This window comes from Notothenia rossii, assembly GCF_949606895.1.
Source record: "Notothenia rossii genome assembly, chromosome: 2".
In the NCBI taxonomy this organism is placed as follows: Eukaryota; Metazoa; Chordata; class Actinopteri; order Perciformes; family Nototheniidae; genus Notothenia; species Notothenia rossii.
The window spans coordinates 16,343,922-16,364,079 of NC_136904.1; the positions used below are offsets into that span (position 1 = coordinate 16,343,922).

A 20,158-nucleotide genomic window follows, 5' to 3' on the forward strand; every position below is an offset into this window, starting at 1 on the left:
TTCAGTGGCACAAAAGGGTTTATTTACAACATATCAAAGTACAGACAAAATAATGACAAATGCCTAATATCAATTTGACACAACCAACCAATTGTCTATTTATTTGTAGAAAACAGTGCTGTGTAGTCCTACAGTATTGTGATCAGTTTACCTCATTAAATAGAAAAACACACTGAGTAACATTTGTTAATAACAGAATATGTTGTATGCCATTACAGAATATACAGTACAGTGGTTGGCAGAGAAAACAGCACATTTGAAACAGCAGTAAAAATAACTACCTTACCTAGAGTCTTTTGACAAGACAACTTTTTTTATTTGTTGGCACTGAGCAGCAATAGCATTACCATTGACTTCTGGGGGCATGATTTTTTTTGTTCAAAAGTAACATTCACTTTACCCATCCTTCATTTAAATTCTAAATTCTTGCTAAGAAGATGTTTTCTCTGTTTATCAGCTATTTCTCTGCAGGGTGAGGTAAGAAGGAGTGGACTCAACATGTAGTCCAGTCACAAGCTTTTCCTTAACTTCAGAAAAATTCATTTGTCCATAAACTGAGAAAATGGTGACGCAAGACTGGTTTTGTACCAATATCTCAGGCAGTGAGTAAAAGGAATGCAGAGGGTGGAGCAATGGGCTGGTTACTCGCCAACAGGAATGGGGTTATCATAGGCTGCTCCCTCCAGGTCGTCGACTCGCTTTCTGCGCGTCTCAGGAGGGGGTCTTGGTGGTGGATTCTGAGGTGGATTCTTCATGCTGTTATCTGGCTTTCTGGCCATCTCCTTCTTTGGAAGAATGGCCTCCCAGTGTTCACCTCGGATAGCTGCCTAGAAAACAAAGTGTTGACAAAGAATAGTCAGTTGTGTTTGGCTAGAGTAAGATAAAGTTAAGCATACCTATAAACTATTATAATCTCAACAATAATAAGAGATATGTTATGGTGGCAATTAGATAAACTGAGCTACTTGGAAAGCTTTATATCTTGGGTTTATTGCCACATCTAGGTTTGTTTAAGAATTCAGGCACACCTCTGACTGGTCGGATTTCATAACAAAAGGGCCATTTCTCAACAGAGATACTAGTCATGAAACAATCTCTTCCTTGTTTCCACTTCCTTGTTTCTGAGAACTGGCCACTTCAAGTCTCATCCATCACCTTTATTGAAGTTAATATACAAACTGGAGATTCATTTTGCGAAAGCTGCCCACTTACTGCAAGGTAGATGATGCTGGCAATGCCCAGGCACACACACCCGAGGACAGTAGCAAGTAAAAAACCTGCAGGTACACTGAGTCTAAGAAAGACAGAAAGGAAATGTAAGGCCAAAACACAATAAGCCATGTATTTGTCCATTGTGGAAAGACTGACTGTGAATAACAGGAATGCAGTCTAACAAAGGAAAGTGACGAGTGTAACACTCACGCAGCATGTAAAAATGCTCTGACATAGTAGTTCCTTGTCAATGGCCCAAAGGATTTCACACATACAGTGAAGCAGTACTGGCCCCTGAGAGAGAACAAGACACAGGAGTGAGCAACAATATTCAGGCAAATCATCAGTTAACCTGAGCCTTTAAGCATATACAGTATACACGTTGCAGACAAAGTAAATCATGAAAATCACTTACGTTCTCTCCACACTTGTGCCCTTGGTCCTCTTGCTTCGTGGATACTCAAGTAGACACACGAATGCCCCAGCAGCACTAGTTATCTGTCAAGACTTTTTCATTTCACAAGATTCACTCGTCACATCACAACTATAATAGGACAATTGTTTATATTAACATCTGTGACCGTGAGCAGGTTTATTTGGACTCATTAACTTGCCAAAAATAAATAGTGGTAGTGGATTTCATAAAGGCTAAATAAGACTTTAAACGCATGCTAGTAAATCTACAAGGTGGGAAACTTGAAAATGAACACTTTCAAGAAGAGACATATTGATATCTGCTTTATGCACAGTGTAAAGGATACATAGCATAAGCAGCAAACTGCCAGCCTCTGAACTGTCCAGCCACCCCCACAATGCCTCCAGTGAGGAGAACTGAAAGAAGGAAGCAGAAAGATCATTAAAACTTTTAAAAACAGACACAAACGTTGAGTCTGTTTGTACATCGACTTGATTGTTGATTAAAACAGTTTGGATTTATAGCTGATTATGTTATAAAAGTTGAAATTGTAATGCATACAAAATACAAGATTAATGAAAATATTTCAGTTTGAATTATAATGCTCATTTACTCATGAAACGTAATCAGATACTAATATGTTAAGTTCAGTAATATTTGTATTGTATCTTTAGATAAAGTTGTATACTCACTGAGTCCTGAAGCCAGAGCCTGCTCATTGGCCCACATTGCCCACTCTATTTTCCCCATCGCGATCACTGAAGCGGCCCCTCTGAAAACTCTGAAACTCACCGGAGAGCGGCTCACAGTTATCTTGTTTCTACAAGGAAGAACTTGTATTTACGAGATGTGAGGTGTGCATGTAGGCTGAGAGGCAGGGCTACTCATAGCCGATCCCTTTTCTGGCGTCATTTCCGAACAGTGCAGGTAGGGGCGGGGCTAAACAGGCAAACATACCAGACAGGTATACATAATAATGAGAAAACGGACAGGTGAAGTAGGGCCAGCGTTAATAACATGCGCAAATCTTTTTTTAGGGAGGTTTTTTTTATACAATATGTTTATATTCTTCTTCAAGTTCTTCTTATTTTGCCATAGATAAATGAATTCATTTTATGTTTTTTTGTTGTATATTTGACCCACAAGACTATTTTTTGAATTGAAAGTCAGCTTGGGTTGAATATAATTCTAAACATTTTAGCTATTCTGATTGGGCACATATTCTTTTCCATCCTTTGCACCTGTCCCTAACACAAATTGTATTAACGCTTGATGTGGAAATAGAAAATACATAAGAAACAATTATATTGACTACAATATAATTTATTTATTATTACAGAAAACAATCGACAGCATTTAAGTATATAATTGTAGCAGGAACACTGGGTTCAGGTAACTGTCCCACACTCATCTCTAGGCCCTTCTTCTTCTTTGCTTTAATGGCGAGTCGCAACCAGGAGCATTATCGCCACCTACTGTTGATTTATGGAATCTTCATGTTAAATCTTTGTCCTCAGACCAGTGTTTTTGAGAAACTTGAAGATCAGTTTGTTAACTTAATTTCTTGAGTTACAAATATTGACTTGAAATCCATGTCCTTAATGTTATGTTGTTCCATTGCAGTTTTCAGAAAGAGTCTTTGTCTGGTATATTCTAGGCAGCTAAAGAATACATTATGTATTGTCTCTGATTGTTGGCAACCATCACAGTTGCCAGTTGGATGTTTTCCATTCAGATGCAGTGATGAGTTTAATCCAGAGTGACCCAATTGTATCCTGCTGATAATGTTCTGTTACCTTCTATTACTCCCCCAAGTGCTTTCCATGCCTACTTCCCTTTGTATCTGTTATAAATGTGTTCCTTTAGTGTTACTGTCCCATAACTTTTGCCATTGTTGCTTGATAATAACTTTCGTAAATGATTTGACTTCTGCTCTACTGATAGGTACTATTAAATCAATCTGATTTGCTTTCAATCCATTTTGTGCCAGTTGATCCACTACCCACATGCGCTGGAATCCACACAAATTGAATAACAATTCCCAAATGTATACTAACCTATACATGATGTGCAACATTTTCATGCAGAATATCCTGACGACATACTGACGACAAGTTATTTATACTCTCCAAAGCTGCGCTGGAGTCAGAGCAAATGACCACTCGCATTGGCTGTACTTCCTCTATCCACTGAAGTGCTAGTGACATAGCCATCATCTCCACTGTGTACACTGCGATGTAATCACTCGCTCGCTTTTTCACTTTGACCTTTAACTCAGGAACATGAAATGCACAACTAGTTTTACAATTTTCTGGACTTTTGGATCGATCAGTAAATATTTGTATAAACTGCCCATATTGTTCATGTAGAACAGTGTTCACATAAGCCTGCACGTTGATTTTATTTTTCTTTGAATGTGGCCGTTTCAATAAGGATACATCTATTACAGGTTGAGGTATAACCATGGTGGAACAGCTGATATCAACACAGTCGGACTAATATTCCATTCCTTAACTTTTAATTCCTTACATAATTCCGAAAAACACAAAAACTTTCTTTTTTAAATTGTGTTACTTTCCCCGACTAGCTTTTACAATTTTTTTAGTACGGTGAATATCTTCATGGCCCTGTAGATTTGCCAAGTAATTAACAATGAACTGTTTTCTCATCAAAGAAATTGATATTTCTCCGACCTCTACCTGAAGTACAGACACTGGTGTAGATCTGACTGCCCCATATTCTTGAAGAGAAGAGTATGCAGCTGAACCATACACTATTAGTCCGTATTTTATGACTGATCTAATTAAGGCTGTGTATATGCTCCTCAAAGCAGCGTTATCAGGCCCCCACTTAGTGCCTGCCAAGCACCTCATAACATTTAACACTTTTTTACATTTATCTACTACTTTATCAATATGAATACTCCATGTGAATCTCTCGTCCAACCATTCCCAGAAACTTAAAAGTCTTCACTTCCTTTAGTTCTTGTCCATAACGTTTTAACCTCCTCAACTATCCTTTTTCTCGAAAAAAATAAAGTTCCAGGTTTTTCTACCGACAATCTAAACCCCCATGTCAGAGACCATCTTTTAATTTCCGTAATGGAAATGTACATTTCTACCCCTTTTCCAAATAGCTCCATCGTCTGCAAAAAGTGACTTACCAATATCGGATCCTACTTGTATATATCATTGATCATAATAGAAAACAAAAGAGGACTGATTACACTCCCCTGCGGGGTTCCATTCTCAACTTCATGCCTTCAAGAATATGAATTGCCAACTCGGACTCTGATAGCATGGCCAAACAAAAAATCCATAATCCAATTATATACGTTACCTCCCAGACCCATAATGTCCAGTTTTATTCATAATCCTTCCTTCCACATCATAAGCTTTTTTCACATCAAATAATACAGCTACAAAACACTCCTTATTCGCTTGGGCTTTCCTGACTTCAGACTCCAGGCACAACAGTGGATCTAAAGTACTCCGCCCTCTTCTAAACCCACTCTGATATTGAGTCATTAATTCATTTTTTTCAACATTGTACGCCAGCCTTTCTGTTATCATTCTTTCCATAACTTTCCATAAGTGCGATGTCAGAGCTATAGGTCTGTAACTGCTCGGATCTTTCCGAGGTTTTCTAATAGGAATAATGACAGACTCCATATTATTGGCAGCTTCCCTTTCTCCCAGATCTTATTGTACATCTCCAGCAGCTTTCCTAATGCAAAATCACTCAATTTGGCTAACATTTTGTAACATACATTATCTTTCCCAGGAGCAGTCATTTTACACTTACTTCACTCTTCTCAACTCTTGAATAGAAAAAGGTACATTTACAACACTCTGCGACGCATTTCTTTCCTCATACACATTAGGATGTTCATCCGACACTTCCTGTCTCCTGATCTTACCTTCTTCTGTCACATTTTCAGAAGAATGAACTTTTACAAAATTCTTAGCTAGAATTTCTGCCTTTTCCATAGCACCAGTGGCAATTTCCCCTCCATTCTCTAACACTGGCAGGTTACTTTGCTGCTAATTCCCCATACTTTATCTAATGGTGTAGTTCTCCCAATACTCAAACAGAATCCTCTCCAACATTCCCTTTTTCCTTACCTGAGCCTGTGCCTTTTTATACTCTAATAAGTTGATATTGAATGTGTCTTTTTTCAACTTTCCAAACACCCTGATCTTGTTTCGGATTGCATCATGACATTCTTTGTTCCACCAGGGTACCATCTTAACACTTTTACTAAGTTTACCAGTTTTATTCCCAATAGTTCAATTAGTGCTTTTAATTATATTTGAAGTAAATTGCTCATTTATTTCATCAATACTTCCTGCCATATCAATCTTATCAAATTCATTATCACACAATTTAGCAAACATCTCCCAATTTGTTTTAGCAAAATTCCATCTCATTATACCATCTAGCTCAACCACATTAGTTACATCAAACTTTATTATAATCGGAAAATGATCACTCCCAATACTGTTATTTGCCAATACTTCCCAACTGATACCAGAAGCTAAATTCACTTGATACCAGAGTTAGATCTATCGCAGACTCTGTTCCATCTCTAAAATTGAGTCTTGTACCTTGTCCATTATTTAAACAAACAAATTCCTTTGCCTCCATTAAATCCTTCACTACCTGTCCATTGTAATCTGTTGATCTTCCTCCCCACATTGTAGTATGTGCGTTAAAATCACCACACCATGTTATTTCATTTTCTTGACCAAGTCTGTCTAATTCCTGATTTTGAGTTTATTACATGGATGGTAAAAATTGCTGACTGCTTCCACTATTGTTTTCAGTCTTGACCTCTTTTTTGTTTGTTGGGCAACATTCACCACTTTTCCAATAAAGGCCACACATGTGTACTTATTATCAATCAATGCATCCTCTCCTATCACACAGTTATGTGAACATATTGTGGAGCTTTCCTCTGCCTGTGGGAGTTTGGGAAAATATTTTTGAAGAGAATATACTTGCTGGCTGATACTTGGGATTTCCCAAGTTTTGTGATACCTGTTCTGTTGCTTCAGCATATGAGACTTTGTATCTCTGTACCTCCTTGGCCTCTTTCTGCACTTTGCAGCCCTGATACGCAGCGCTATGTTCCCCACCACAGTTACAACATTTCACCTTAGCACCTGCAGCACAACAACCATATTCATGCTCTCCCGCACATTTTCGACACCTATGGTTTTTTGCTTTGCACTTGTCTGCCACGTGCCCAAACCTTTGGCATTTAAAGCACCACACAGGTTTAGAGATGAATTATCTTCTTCAAACTGAAGAAGAACAGACAAACTATCTACTAGCGTACCCTGACACCTAGTAGGAAGACGTTTAACTACAGACACTTTGCCCCCTTTCATTTATTTCTTGAGTTCTTCAATGCTGATTTCTAGTGGACCTCACTCCACGTATTTTCCGATTTGCTCCGGGAACATGCCATTTAATTCGAACTTCATTCAGGGTCTTCATTTTCAGTAACTTTGCATTTTATCATTTTTACCAACATCCCTCCTTTGCTCAGAAATCTTGCTTGCATTATCGATCCAATTTATTTGTGAATCGCTTTAGTCAAGGCCACAGGGTGTAATTTAATTGCGGATTGTTCACCAAACTCCACAATCACTTTCCACTCTTCATTCTCATTCCTTTTCTTTGTTCTTTTCATTCCATTCTGCGAATCAGACTCACTGAGACCGTCACTTGACATGTCTATCTTCTTTCTTACTTCATTCCATCCTCCTTCTCCTTCAGATGCACTTCCCATATCCTACTCTCCAGGACTCAGAGACGCCATTCCACCAGCTCAATCTCGCACTCACCGTCAATAGACACCAGCCCCAGCAGATCTACTCCAATCAAGCGTTTTCCATTGACCCACCATCTCTAGGCCCTGAACTCACCATCACCTAAAGTAGGTCAACTCCTCCCCCAGAGCCAACCCCTAATTAACTCAGGGGTATTTAAGACATCTGTTGCATCATGGCAGCCTTTGGTTCGTTTGCTGCCTGCCTGTTGTCACCTTAAGGGTACATTTTCAGATGCTGGATGTCATGTTGGATCAGCAACTTAATATTCCTCATGTGCATATTAGCACTGAATTACATTCATTAGCTACTGTCAGCTTGTATCCTGGTCCACCCGGTCTTCCCTTGGCCAAGTGTGATGCCTGAAGTTCCTGTTAACCTGGAGGGATGTGTGTTGTTCCTCAGTACTTTAGTATTAATCATACTGAGTAGTGGTACGTTTATAATTACCTAAGTTAAAAGATTTAAATGTTTACTTCTGTGTTGTAATCTAATGTACAATGTGTTTTTCCTAGGTGGTAGGCTATCAGCTGCTGTTTTGCTACAGTTAGGTTTTGCTTGAGTTAGGTTTTTGTTTGAATTTTGTTTTGCTGTCTTATATTTAGGATTTTAGTGTATTTTGCTGTTAGTGGTTTGGACCAACTGGATCATTGTTTCTTCTGCTTTATACTCTTTTTTTTTTTTGCCCCTTGTAGTGGAGTTGGAGCCAGCTAGTGGTGGAGGCACACAGTCTGATTCCCTTCACGGCTTGTAGTGGTAGGAGCACTGAGACACAGTTTGTAGTGAGTTTTTTCACGTTCAGTGAGTTTAGGTTTGCAGTGAGCACCGGTGGTGGGTAAGTGGGACACAGCCCTGTTAGACTGCCTTCCCCTGGCTGGCATCATGCCCACTCTCTTTTTTTCCCTCATTGATTTTTAGTAATTTTCTATCAAGTGTTTTTACCAAGAATAAACAAATACATGTGATTGACATATTGAAATAAACCGTTAAACTTTTTCATTATAATTGAACCAAGTCTGTCTTGTGTCAGTCGCAAACTTGTAGAGCCTGTAAATGAGGTGTAAATGAGGTGTAAATTAAATATCTCCTGGGGCGAAATTCCCCAGGTGGCGTTGTCAGGCATTTTGGTATTTGGGTGGCTCTGCCAGATTTGGGTCAATATTCTAGCGCGCAAAACAAGCTACTCACGAGCGGATGTGCTTTTACACCATAAAATGACCCTCGCGCACAAATATAACGCCATACGAGTGAGGCTGAGACTCCCGTGAGCGAGCAAGGGGGTTTAATCTGCGCGCGAGGGTCATTTCATGCGATGGCACATTTTCCGCTCGTGAGTAGCTTGTTTTGTGCGCTAGAATATTGACCCAAATCTGACTCCATATTCCCAGAACAAATGACCATATCTTCCCTTCTAAAAGGGTTACATTTATAATCGTTTTTCTCAAAGCAAGGTTACACCTGTGAGTTGGATGTAGAAGTGTCAGAATCAATACAGATGTTTTGATTTTAAAGTAAATTCAGATTGAACACGGTACAAAAATGTAAATTATTGTGTCCGTCCAAAAAAAACAATTACTTACTGTATAGTGAAAACCACCCTTGAATGATGGGATGGTAGACTATAAGCTTTATGAATCCAAACTACAACATATACTAAGTACCCTGTATCAAGATTGATGACATTTTTAGAGAGATTTAGTAAAGACGAAGTGACAGGGGTCACAGACAGGGACATGTCCCCCCTGTCCCCAGTGGAAATTACGCCCATGGGTGTAGGTATTGCTTTTATTATGATAATAGGCTAAGCCAGGTAGTATTGTGTGACTCAAGTGTACAATGCAAATAGGATTCAGATACTTGTTGCATCGGGACACCTCGATGGGGGTGGTGGATGCATTTCTTTTAGTATGATAGTAGGCTAAGCCAGACAGAATGAGCACTTGTCCCACCACCCTATCTATTCCTTCAGGTAATCTATTACTATAATAAGCATCTGTATTATTGATACATATTTATTCATTACTTTTTCCATTTCAGTAGCATCAAGCAATACATGAGGCAAGCCACACCCATGGGGGTTCAAAGTGTGGGTGAGAACTGGAATCTCTGGAATGATCCGTGACTTTGATGTCTACCAAGGCAGCGTCAATGGGATACGAGCCACGTCTGAACTTGGATTGTCAGGGCCCAGGAGTTCAACATTTGTAATCCCAATCAGATCCGATCAGATTTTGAAATCCCATGTTTTTTTTTTGTGATCCAGGATCAGAAAAGTCGGCCAAATGTTGTCCCTGGAGTTCAAAGCAACTCAGGATAGGATCAACCTGATCCAGATTACGATTTTTCAAGATGACTTGATCTTGAATATTAGTGCTTTAATCCTACTGATCGCCATCTAGTGGACCTGAAAAATAATACAAGGAAAACAAGAGTCCACATTGCAGAGACATCTATAATGTCTAATTATATTTTTTTATTTGGAAGGTGATGACAGATGATTTTTTTTTTGTTGTTGATATTTTTAATTTGATCTCAATTACATTTGTGATTGACAATCTTTACTGTGATACATTTATGTCATCAACATTTGGTTGAAAACAAAATAGACCACCACAAACGAGCAAAAATGGAAAAAATAAATGTATTTCCCATGAAGGCTAAAAAGTGGGTATTATTTCAGTTAACAAACGTTGCCATCTTATTTAAATTGAAACATATATTTAAAAATAAATTGTACAGTACATTTTGCTCTGGTAATCCACTGGAAATCCACCCCTCTGGTGGGATCAGGGTAATCCATTCTTTTGGGATTAAATTGATCCCAATCCTGTGTTGTCAGTTTGAACTACCCATTTTGAAGATTTGATCCAGAATAAAGCTTGTATTGGATTTCCTGATCTGATCGTATACCAAAGTGATCCTAATCCTGTTTTTTGGTTTTGAACTCCCCAAAATCCAGATTTGATCAGATAGGGATTAAAAAATTTGAACTCCTGGGCCCAGGTGATGTTGTGATTAAGCTTACCTCCATGCTCCCTTCCAGAAGGTCAGAACTACAAGATCTACGCAGACAGCAGAGCGGTCACACTTGTGTCATCCTTTGCTGGACCAGACCCTGTGCAGAGAATTCAACGCTGGGACAAAGCCAACAAAACCTTTTGTAGAAGTTGAGAGGCCTTACATTGTGGGTACTTACAAGTACATGGGAGGTGTGGATCCCCATGAAGTCCCGACGCGTGTACATCTTCTGGCAAACAATCCTTGCTCTAAAGATGCCAAAGCAGGAGATCCCGAACAGGAGACAGTTTCAGGCAGATCTAGCATCCTCTCTCCTCCTGGTAAGAATGCATTTCTGCTATTTGCCGTTTGTAATATTTTTCTATATTCCCATGTCATGTTTTCGACTTGTATCCTAATGTATTTTTGACATGTATCTTGATTGATTCTGTTCTAATCAGGTGAACACAACTCCTCTGAAAACACCCAAGAGAGGACGACCATCTTCAGGCAACGGGAGCCTACTGTAGCACCGACGGTGACATCAAGGAGCCCGTTGAATGTTCAGAAGAGACCATCATCAGGTGATGGGAGTCCACCAAACGGGGCCCCATCCAAGAGATCACAACCTCCACTGGATGTACGCAAGGACCTAATGGCACATTTTCAGTGAAGACAAAGAGGACACTGCAACAAAGCACAAACACACAATGCACCAAGTGTGACGTCCGTCTCTGCTTTCCGACGATAGGAACTGTTTTTGGGACTACCTTGTATTCATATTTAATAAATGACTGAGTATTATTCATGCTGTATCCTCCTGGGACCCAGCAGCCCATTGACATATGTCCACTGTAGTGGAAATTGTGTTAACATGCATCTCCTTTTACTCTTTTGAGGTAATCTATCAATCTCTGATGTACTGTACAGAGGACATCCTGGGCTTTCCAGTGATGTCCTTGGTTACAATTGCATGCTGGGAAGTTCCCCTTTCTTTTCATCCAAAATGGCTGGCATACCAAAACAATGTTAGCATGAGGAGAAGTAATATTGTTGAATAATTGTTATTTTTAACATGAAAATCATGTTCTTTAACATGTGAGGAACTATATAATTACTTCTGAAAGCAATTAAATAATTCATGTTTTGAAATAACAGCTCTTTTATAAATGTCCATTCTAGTGGACGTCAGGACCATGTTCATGGACTTAATGACTCAATAGTTGCAGGAGACGAAACTGAAGCAGACATTTTCTGTACCAGATAGTTAAGGGAGATTCAGATTTGGAGCTCTCAGATGATGAGATGAGGATTTCACACCTGGGATAGAAGAGGGTCAAGAAGAAGGGGGGAAATATGCAGGAGGCTCCATGAGCGCACAGATACAGAGAGACGGATAGGGATGAGCTGGAAAGACATGGCCCCCTGTGGGCCAAGAGTAGCATGTATGTCTTGTTTTTAGTGGAGCCATGAAAAATGAGAATTGCCTCAGGAATGCGAAGTTTGTTTCTGTGCATGGTCAACTGGAGACCACATCCATAAAACTGGTCGAGATGACCCTACAGCCCGTGCTGACTGGAGTCCAATGAGGTACTTTTCCCAGTAAATTGACTAAGTCTTTGAAGATCTGGAAAGATTCACCAAAAACCAAACTAGTTTTTTAGTGACCAAATAAACCGCAATGTTCAGATCAATTACTTATTTGTTTTAAATAAAGGTGAATGTATTGTATTAATATCACTCTATAACCATAATACGTTTGTCTTTTCAAACTAAAATGGTCCTGACGTCCTCTACAGTGGATTGAAATTGAATTAAAAGTGCAAGATGTTTTTTTAACCCTAAATAGGTAGGAAATAAAGAAGACTGGAAAACATTTTTTTTCCTCGGTAATCAATCCTGCATATCAACCCTAGTAGCAGTATATTTATTCAGACAATGTGAGTAGAAATACAGAAATTCTGCTCCCACCTAAGCCCAACGTTGCAATATTACATTTCCCTAAGAATTATGAAAACGTAAAAAATTATGAAAACTCTTTCATTTCTGCTCCAGAGGCTCCCTACAACAACATCTGAAAGGTTTAAAAATAAATTCTAATGTTTTTCTATATTTGGGCTTTACATGGTTAAACACATCGATACATCACAGACCGTACAATTCAAAGCCATACAGGCACAATCAGGTGCTCAGATTGGGCAGCCATCACAAGGTCAGCTGTACAAAATATAGCTACATTTGACTACATTTTTATTTTTGCTGAACTGGCTTCATTATTGCTGGAAATGTGTCCATTTAGGGCTGCAGAGCATCATACAGTATGTTTAGGCATCCCATCAGATCCAATTAGATGCTGAGTGGGATCTTCCACAACACGAGGGCCTGGTCCAGCCTTAAACACAAACAACGAAAGATCATTAGGAAGTTATCTTCTGAAATTGTGTCTGTGTTAACATGGAAATACACAATTTAAAGCCTTGCAAATAAAGTCTTTACTTGAATAAGAAATGATGTGTAATAAAGTATTCATCTGTATTTATGAACTCATTCACTTGGTCTAACACAGTGGTCGCCAACCAGTCGATCGCGATCGACCGGTCGATCGCGAGTGTGGTGCGGGTAGATCGCGGACCGTTAAAAAAAAAAGTAACAAAAGAAAGAAAAATTAAATTAAAATAATTATGTTTGAAAAATACGTTTTCAGATGTAAACCTATCATCCACCACCCTGTTAGCAGGTGCCACTTGATTGACGTATATTTGAGACACCTCAATAATATAATACATTAACCGTGCTTTACGTGAACCTCATCATGACACAAGAGACAACGGCAGGACTGTAATTTCCCGTGTTCAGTGAACGCAACAGAGGCAAGACACCACACCAATCAGAGAGTTGCATGGAAATACACGTGTGCTTGTGTCATTCAAGCTCGGCTCTGTGTGTGTGTGGCAATAGCGCATTTAGTGTGATAGAGAGAGGGAGAGAGACGGAGAGAGAGGGACCGGTGCTAGCGGGGACCGTGATGTTAGCATCTGGTTAGCTAGCTGCACTAACTAACTAACGGACATAAGGAGCTGTTTCCACAACAAGCTGGAGGAGAGTCCTCTCCTTTCAGACTGAGGGGCTCAGGTGGGCTAAAGGACTCTGAGTGTTTAGAACGGTTTTGTCACAAATTATTCAAAAGATTATTTCCGCGGCAACCTTCATATGATCATTTATAGTTATACAAACAATAAGAGAATAAATGAAAAACAGGTATGAAATAGCCTACTATACAGTATGTCAGTAAAACAAGAATACAGTTTAAAAGGGGAGTGATTTGTAAAATATCCATAAAGAAAAAGAAAATCTGTTTACAGTTCTGTTTCATATGGGTGCTGAGAGAGGTATCCATAGAACTGTTCATGTTGCTCTCAAAGTGCACCAGATTGATGCTTTCAACTTCAATATTTAAAAAAAAATCTTCCCGGGGGAGCATCCCCCCGGACCCCCCTAGAGGAGGTGAGGACCCCTCTAGAGGAGGTGAGATCCGCCCCCGAATAGCACTTTACCCCTGCCTATATGCCGTGAGCTGATTATGGAGCCTTCATTGTAACAGTAATTCAGATGCAATTAGCCTATATAAAAGGCCTCAAATTGGAAGCATTTTCTGGGCCGTCTTTTTCACTCAATTCTGCAATAGGTAGATCTCGCCTTTCACCTAGACCGAGGTCTGTGATCTTGGGCTTAAAAAGGTTGGTGACCACTGGTCTAACATCATTGTAGCAGAGGAACCAAAATCTACCACAATCTTCAACTGAGGTAAGGCAACACAATGTTACGTAAGGGCAGTTAAAGGAAGTGTTGACATCAATTGAAACGTATCTAGCAATCTGAAAACTGATATATCACATTTCTTTTCAAGACAAGGTGCCGCCTTAAGAAAACACACCAATACATATAAATCAAAACAGACAACATTGATTTTAGGTTGCTGTAAACGTATGGAATAACTGAGCAACAGAGGGATTATATCAGTGGGTATGTTTGTGTACCTTTGTACTAATAATGTAGCTGATTCCTTTTGGCATAGGCTCTAGACCAATAGCCTGTTTCAGCTCCTCGGAAAGAGCAGCTTGGTTAACTGGAAGACCCTGAATAAACCTGCAGAGAAGGAAGAAACATTCAATGACCCATTTCAAACAGCTGATAGGAGCCACACAAACACCCATCTATCAGTGTATATTTATGTAAATAGTTAAATGTTTTGGATAAATCAAGTAGTTTGTATGACAGTTATTTTTTGAAGACCTAAAGCCAACTAGGTCGGGTATCTGTCCACTCACTGTCCTCCGTTGCTCTCAGGGGGGAAGAAATGTTGCACTGCCTGAACAAACTCGGCGACATGCTGCTGCAGAGTGTAGATCACAGCGTTGGGGCCTGCATCAAATGTGTAGGCCAACTTGAGTGGAAGAAACAGAAGGGACCGTCATACAGAGTTTAAAATCCACCTCCACAAGTTTCACATCTTCATTACACCATCTCAGAAATTCAGCTTCATACCCTGAGAAACATTTCTTACACAAGAAAAACATATAACTTTTGTAGCAGCAGTGATACAAAAGAGAGAAGACTACAGTTATACATAATGCACAATACCATAAGACATACACACTGCCACAGACCAATCGTCTGCAGAACATTTAAAGAATGTTTGTAGTTAAGATGTTTAAGCTAAATTGGACTACAACTGCATAAATGATAACTAATATTTTACAAGCAACTTCAAAGTTGTATGAATAATTATCTGACCTTCAAAGCAGCCATGTTTTAAATGATTAATCTATTTCTTTTTGAAAATATCTTAATCCTTGCTTTCTTTAAGTATCAAAGTTCCTAGACGGCGCCGGTGAGGATGGCTGCTGTGTCTTTTGCTCCTCTCCAACGCTGCCTTTTTCCCCGCTTTATTTCACTATTATCTGATTTATTGTGTTGCACTGTTGGAGGAGCCTGTGACCTACGATTTTCATTGTCATAACTACACTGTAGCTATGTACAAATGACAATAAAAGCCTGGAATCCTTGAATCCAGAGTTGTATTATTGTTGCATAATAATGCAGTAAGAAATACAAAAATGGTTTGAATATAGAAATAAAGAGACACATACACAGCTGTCCAAAGCTATTTCTAGAGATCTACAGAAGAGTGAAGTTGCTCACCCTTGTCTCCCCGTAGTGTCTGTTATACCGATGCACCAAGTTGATAACCTGTTGAGACACACTGTTGAGGTAGAAGATAGGAGGGTATGTGTCAAGGCAGGTTGCATGGAACTGGTTACTGTCCTTCATGGTTAGTTCAGCAAATGCAACAAAGTCCTTTCCCCGCACCGCTTCAATCATCTCCTCCATCCGGCCCGGGACGACAGACTCTGCCCGGTGCTGCAGACACAGAACCAAGATAAGAGTGTAAATGAAGATATTCTTCACTTTTAACAGTATTGACAGTAATGTTAGTATACTAACAGCTGTTAGTTCATGTAAGTGAACAAAGTACCTTTAGGAGACAGCTTGTTTGTACACTGGTTTGCATCCCAGATGTGCTTCCAACTGACTTCTTCTCAGCACTGGCCTGTGGAAAAGTGCATTCATTACACCTGATATACATTTTCTATTTAATTTAAAAAGTGTTCACTCAAAATGGGGTACGCGGACCCCTAGGGGTATGTTGGAGTACTGCAGGGGGCACGTGAGATTTATTTTATGTTAACGAAAAAACAACATAAGTAATGCATTTAAACAAACTACTAATAGTAGATTAATTACTTTATTCAAAGGTTTACAGCAATTCTGGATAATAAAATGGGAAAAATAAACCGGGTGCTCTCTTTTCCTCTCCCTCTCCTGACAGCCCGTCAGTCTTGTGCAGCTCGCTGAATCTGTAATAAGTGACCCGACAGTAAAGAATACACATATTTATAACTAGTTTAGCTAGTTCCAAAGTAGATAAACTAGCTAAGTGTGTTAGGTCTAACTCTTAGTGTATTTAATTTTGCTCCACTCAACGGTCCGTCACAGCGGGGGAGCTGTGATCCGGAAGAGCTGCGTGTTCTCCGTCAGCAGCAGCTGATCTGATCTCTGATCCCTTTCTCGCATCCGGTTATACTTCACTCGTGTTTATGTCCAAATCTATCAGATCTAGCTAGTTCTAGTTAATTATATGACTGCCTGCTTATCAAAGGACACCTAAACAATAAGCGTTGCTTGGCAACGGCGTGTGGCCGCAAAGTATAGCATTATTCATATGTTTATATGAGGGGTTAAAATCCCATGCTCATAAAATGCTCATATATTTTTTCTCTTCATTCCCCACACCCCAAAATAAATAAATACATAAATATACACATTTTAGGTAAAGTAACGAAGTTTGAGCAGTGTGGGTTTTATATGAACAGAGTTACACATATTTCAAAACGCGAAGTGTAATAACTTCAGTTTGCCTCCTTGTCAGAATGACAAAGCTCCTCAGTGAAGCACAAGCCCATGTTTCTCACTAAATTGTAAGTACAAATTATTAAAAAGATCAGTTCAATGCAACTAATGTCGTCTTAGTGTTATTGCATGATGTTAAAATTGGTTGGCCATGAATTTAGTGATGGATTGTAAACATTTGAAATGTAGCATTTAAGTGTTTCTCAGTTACAAGGTTGTTGTTTTAATAAATCAGACACTGATGGTGCAGCGCTGTACTGTACCTCTTTGTATAGGCATTTGTTCCCTAACAAATTGTTTTTGCGCTGATCAGGGGGTACTTGGCTGAATCTTTTTTTCAAAGGGGGTACATTATTGAAAAAAAGTTTGAGAACCACTGCACTAGACAATGTGTTTGCTCTACATGTTGCAACAAATATTGTCATTCATAGTAGTAAATAAATAAAGTATGCAATATTCACAATACATGATCAGTGCAGTTCAATCAGGACAAAATTATCATGAATTCCCAGTTCTCCAAAACAAAAATGGACCTACCACAAGTACAAGGACTCTGAGCTCAGGCCAATGAGTCTCTGGCTCCACCTGCTGGGCTAGACTGTCCTTGCCATCATCTTTCTGTCCCATGATCCACTGCACGAACCCTCCATACATACTGCGGCATGCACTGCCTGAGCCTTGCCGAGCAATCCCAGACAACTCCCCCTCTGTGCCAAACACCCGGGCCAGAGTGTAAACTGCAACACAAAGAAAAAAAAGGGAGTTAGAGCAGAGGAGGCTGAGTAATATGTATCTAATATCAGATAGACTGGTTATTTAAGAAAAGGCACACAATAAGATATATAGATAGATACTTTATTGATCCCAATTTGGGAAATTATTTTTGTTACAGAAGCATCATCAGTGTGTTCAAATATTAAAATTAAAATACTTAAAAAGTGGAATAGAGAATTAACAACTAAAACATAAAAGTAAAAATTAAATTAAATATGATATCATATCCTATATAAACAATATACACAGTATCATAATTCTGGATAATTAAAAAGGCAATATAATCAAAGTATAATCAAACTGGTTTTATTCTATGCTGAAAGCAACTTTTGAGCTTTTACTATAAAAAAATAATACTTAAGTCATTGTAGTGCGCACTCTCACCTAAACAAGCAAATCCAGCAGCAGAGGAGGCGAGCCCGGCAGCAGTGGGGAAGTTGTTAACCGAGCAGATGTGGACTTTGAGAGACAGAACAGACGGATCCAGAGCAGGGTCCCCATCATTACGTCTCTTCCTTGCTAGTCTGCGAACTAAATACCAAAACAAGTAAGGATGACATAGTGGCTTGCTCTGTCTCTAACTCATCTGTGTTTTAAAGAGGGTATATTAACAGACAGGACTCACTCTCTCTCAGACAGGACTGTAGTCTTGGATGGGTTATATCCTCCTCTTTGCCATTTAGCCATATTCGATCTTCTTTAAATGATCTGCTAGTTGCAATCGTTGTGGTTGTTTTCAGCTGAAAAGAAGGAGGACATGTCAGATATACATGTGTTGTTACTATCTTATCACTAACACAAAGTCATATAAGGAAACACATATGACACCATGTATGTTACCCATCACCCAGGCACACATCATTGAAATTAATCATTTATTTGTAATGGCAAAAAAAGAGTTTACAGTGACCATGGAGCACAACAACGATATTATGTCAGCTCTGCTACACAGTTTGTCAAAACATTGTTTTGCCCACAGTGAGCATGAAAGAGACATTGCACGACAACAAGTGAATATAAATATTTCATGACTTACCTCAAAACTGTAAATACTTTAACATAAACATGCCACGAGAAGCATTGTTGAATAAGCCTCTTTACTTTGATTTATGGTATCCTTTAATGATGACAGGAAAACAGAGCTGTTCACTGTAACAGCTCTGGATAACAATTGACACAAAAACAACCCTTTTCCAACAGAAACCACATTCGAAGTCTGCTTGATGACATTTTTTTTAAATTAAAATACCTGGTCTTGATGCAATGTGACGCTCAACGATGAATTAATGGGTAGAATTAATTCTTCATTTCTTTTCCCCCCTGAAAAGAAAGTAGACCAAGATTTACACAAGATGCATACATGAATTATCAAATCAAATCAGGTTTTATTTATATAGCACATTTTAAAAACGATTTTTGGTCGAGCCAATAAATAACACATTACTACAATCGCAAACAGTAAAGACAATAAACTACAACAGCAAATATAAAAATCGAACACAGAGAAATGTCATGAGTCGTGCTCCACTCTGACTAGAAGGCCAGGGAGAATAATTTGTATAAGATTGATACAACAGAGGTGGGAAGTAACTAAGTAAATGTATTCAAGTGCTGAACTAAAGTACAATTTTGTGATACGTGTTCTTTACTTGAGTTGTGCATGTTCTGCTTCTTTGTACTTCTGAGTACTTTTGGTACTTTGAGTATTTTTTTTATGCCAACACTTTTCTACTTTTACTTGAGTAACATTTTGAATGCAGGACTTTTACTATGATCAGAGTATTTAAACACTCTGGAACTTCTACTTTTACTTAAGTACAACATCTGAATACTTCTCCCACTTCTGTGATACAATGACACGATATTAAAATGCTCAAAATGTCCCTTTAATGCACTATATTCAGTAAAACATCCCAAACAGGTCTCCATAGAACAATAACACGTAACATATTGTCGTTTTGGATTAAATGATCATTGTTTCTTAAAGCTAACTTAAATTCAGAACACAAGCATGCACACAAGTCGAGGTGATACTTACAGTATTTGATGACAGCGATGTTCACTGGAGCGGTGCATGTAACTATGTTTGGCTTTTCCATAGTATTTTCAGGCATAGCTGTTTATGTAAACCGGTGTTTATATTGATAACACTGAACCTGAACACTCAGAAATACACTTTAAATTCTCCTCAGGGTTTAGCAGTCACAGTTAAGCTAACACTGTACAACCTTACTACAGCTTTTCATCGAGCTGTTTTTTCCGATTGGCTGTTGTCGAACATGTGGCTTAGCCTGCGACCAATCAGAGCTAAGCCGTTTTGACGTGCCAATGAGAGATCATCTGACCACAGTAGTGCGAAAATCGGGCAATAACAGAGACCATCCCACAACACTGCCTCACTGATGAAAGGGGTAGAGTTACGATCATAGACTGTATATATAAAGGTTACGAT

The 20,158-nt window shown here is 39.0% G+C and overlaps 3 protein-coding genes across 25 annotated transcripts; 1 reads left to right on the forward strand and 2 right to left on the reverse strand.

Moving 5' to 3' along the window:
- cyba (cytochrome b-245, alpha polypeptide) lies at positions 1 to 7,521 on the reverse strand. Its single transcript, XM_079666255.1, has 7 exons — positions 7,480 to 7,521; positions 2,320 to 2,408; positions 1,974 to 2,043; positions 1,628 to 1,702; positions 1,423 to 1,506; positions 1,213 to 1,294; positions 1 to 827 (listed from the first exon to the last, which is right to left on the reverse strand). Exons 2-7 carry the CDS (start codon positions 2,375 to 2,377, stop codon positions 642 to 644), a joined length of 555 nt encoding a protein of 184 aa, XP_079522381.1. The 5' UTR covers positions 2,378 to 2,408; positions 7,480 to 7,521; the 3' UTR covers positions 1 to 641.
- A 141-nt stretch (positions 7,522 to 7,662) lies between these two features.
- On the forward strand, positions 7,663 to 11,267 carry LOC307028925 (uncharacterized protein). 23 transcript variants are annotated; one of them, XR_013805154.1, is made up of 5 exons: positions 7,663 to 7,898; positions 8,160 to 8,246; positions 9,502 to 9,554; positions 10,508 to 10,802; positions 10,923 to 11,267. XR_013805154.1 is itself a non-coding variant. In XM_079664327.1 (5 exons), exons 3-5 carry the CDS (start codon positions 9,518 to 9,520, stop codon positions 11,132 to 11,134), a joined length of 540 nt encoding a protein of 179 aa, XP_079520453.1. In that variant the 5' UTR covers positions 7,663 to 7,898; positions 8,160 to 8,246; positions 9,502 to 9,517; the 3' UTR covers positions 11,135 to 11,267. The 23 variants fall into 23 exon arrangements, 7 of the variants coding, with proteins under 7 accessions (XP_079520453.1, XP_079520458.1, XP_079520454.1 ...); XR_013805155.1 differs by having other exon boundaries at positions 10,511 to 10,802; XR_013805156.1 differs by having other exon boundaries at positions 9,505 to 9,554.
- Positions 11,268 to 12,369: 1,102 nt separating this feature from the next.
- On the reverse strand, positions 12,370 to 19,989 carry mvda (mevalonate (diphospho) decarboxylase a). The gene is made up of 10 exons (XM_079664326.1): positions 19,745 to 19,989; positions 18,956 to 19,026; positions 18,332 to 18,446; positions 18,091 to 18,237; positions 17,470 to 17,669; positions 15,998 to 16,072; positions 15,664 to 15,882; positions 14,790 to 14,905; positions 14,499 to 14,607; positions 12,370 to 12,853 (listed from the first exon to the last, which is right to left on the reverse strand). Exons 1-10 carry the CDS (start codon positions 19,818 to 19,820, stop codon positions 12,773 to 12,775), a joined length of 1,209 nt encoding a protein of 402 aa, XP_079520452.1. The 5' UTR covers positions 19,821 to 19,989; the 3' UTR covers positions 12,370 to 12,772.
- Positions 19,990 to 20,158: the final 169 nt, after the last annotated feature.

Coding starts and splice junctions, on each gene's coding strand:
- cyba (XM_079666255.1), bottom strand. CDS start 2,377: ATGGGGAAAATAGAGTGGGCAATGTGGGCCAATGAGCAGGCTCTGGCT. Junction 1,703..1,973: donor CAGTTTGCTGCTTATGCTAT/GTATCCTTTACA, acceptor ACAGATAACTAG/TGCTGCTGGGGCATTCGTGT. Junction 1,507..1,627: donor GGCACAAGTGTGGAGAGAAC/GTAAGTGATTTT, acceptor GTTCTCTCTCAG/GGGCCAGTACTGCTTCACTG.
- LOC307028925 (XM_079664327.1), top strand. CDS start 9,518: ATGAGGCAAGCCACACCCATGGGGGTTCAAAGT. Junction 9,551..10,507: donor CACCCATGGGGGTTCAAAGT/GTGGGTGAGAAC, acceptor GCTCCCTTCCAG/AAGGTCAGAACTACAAGATC. Junction 10,803..10,922: donor TAGCATCCTCTCTCCTCCTG/GTAAGAATGCAT, acceptor TGTTCTAATCAG/GTGAACACAACTCCTCTGAA.
- mvda (XM_079664326.1), bottom strand. CDS start 19,820: ATGCCTGAAAATACTATGGAAAAGCCAAACATAGTTACATGCACCGCT. Junction 19,027..19,744: donor CATCGCTGTCATCAAATACT/GTAAGTATCACC, acceptor CTTTCTTTTCAG/GGGGGAAAAGAAATGAAGAA. Junction 15,883..15,997: donor AAACAAGCTGTCTCCTAAAG/GTACTTTGTTCA, acceptor CTGTGTCTGCAG/CACCGGGCAGAGTCTGTCGT.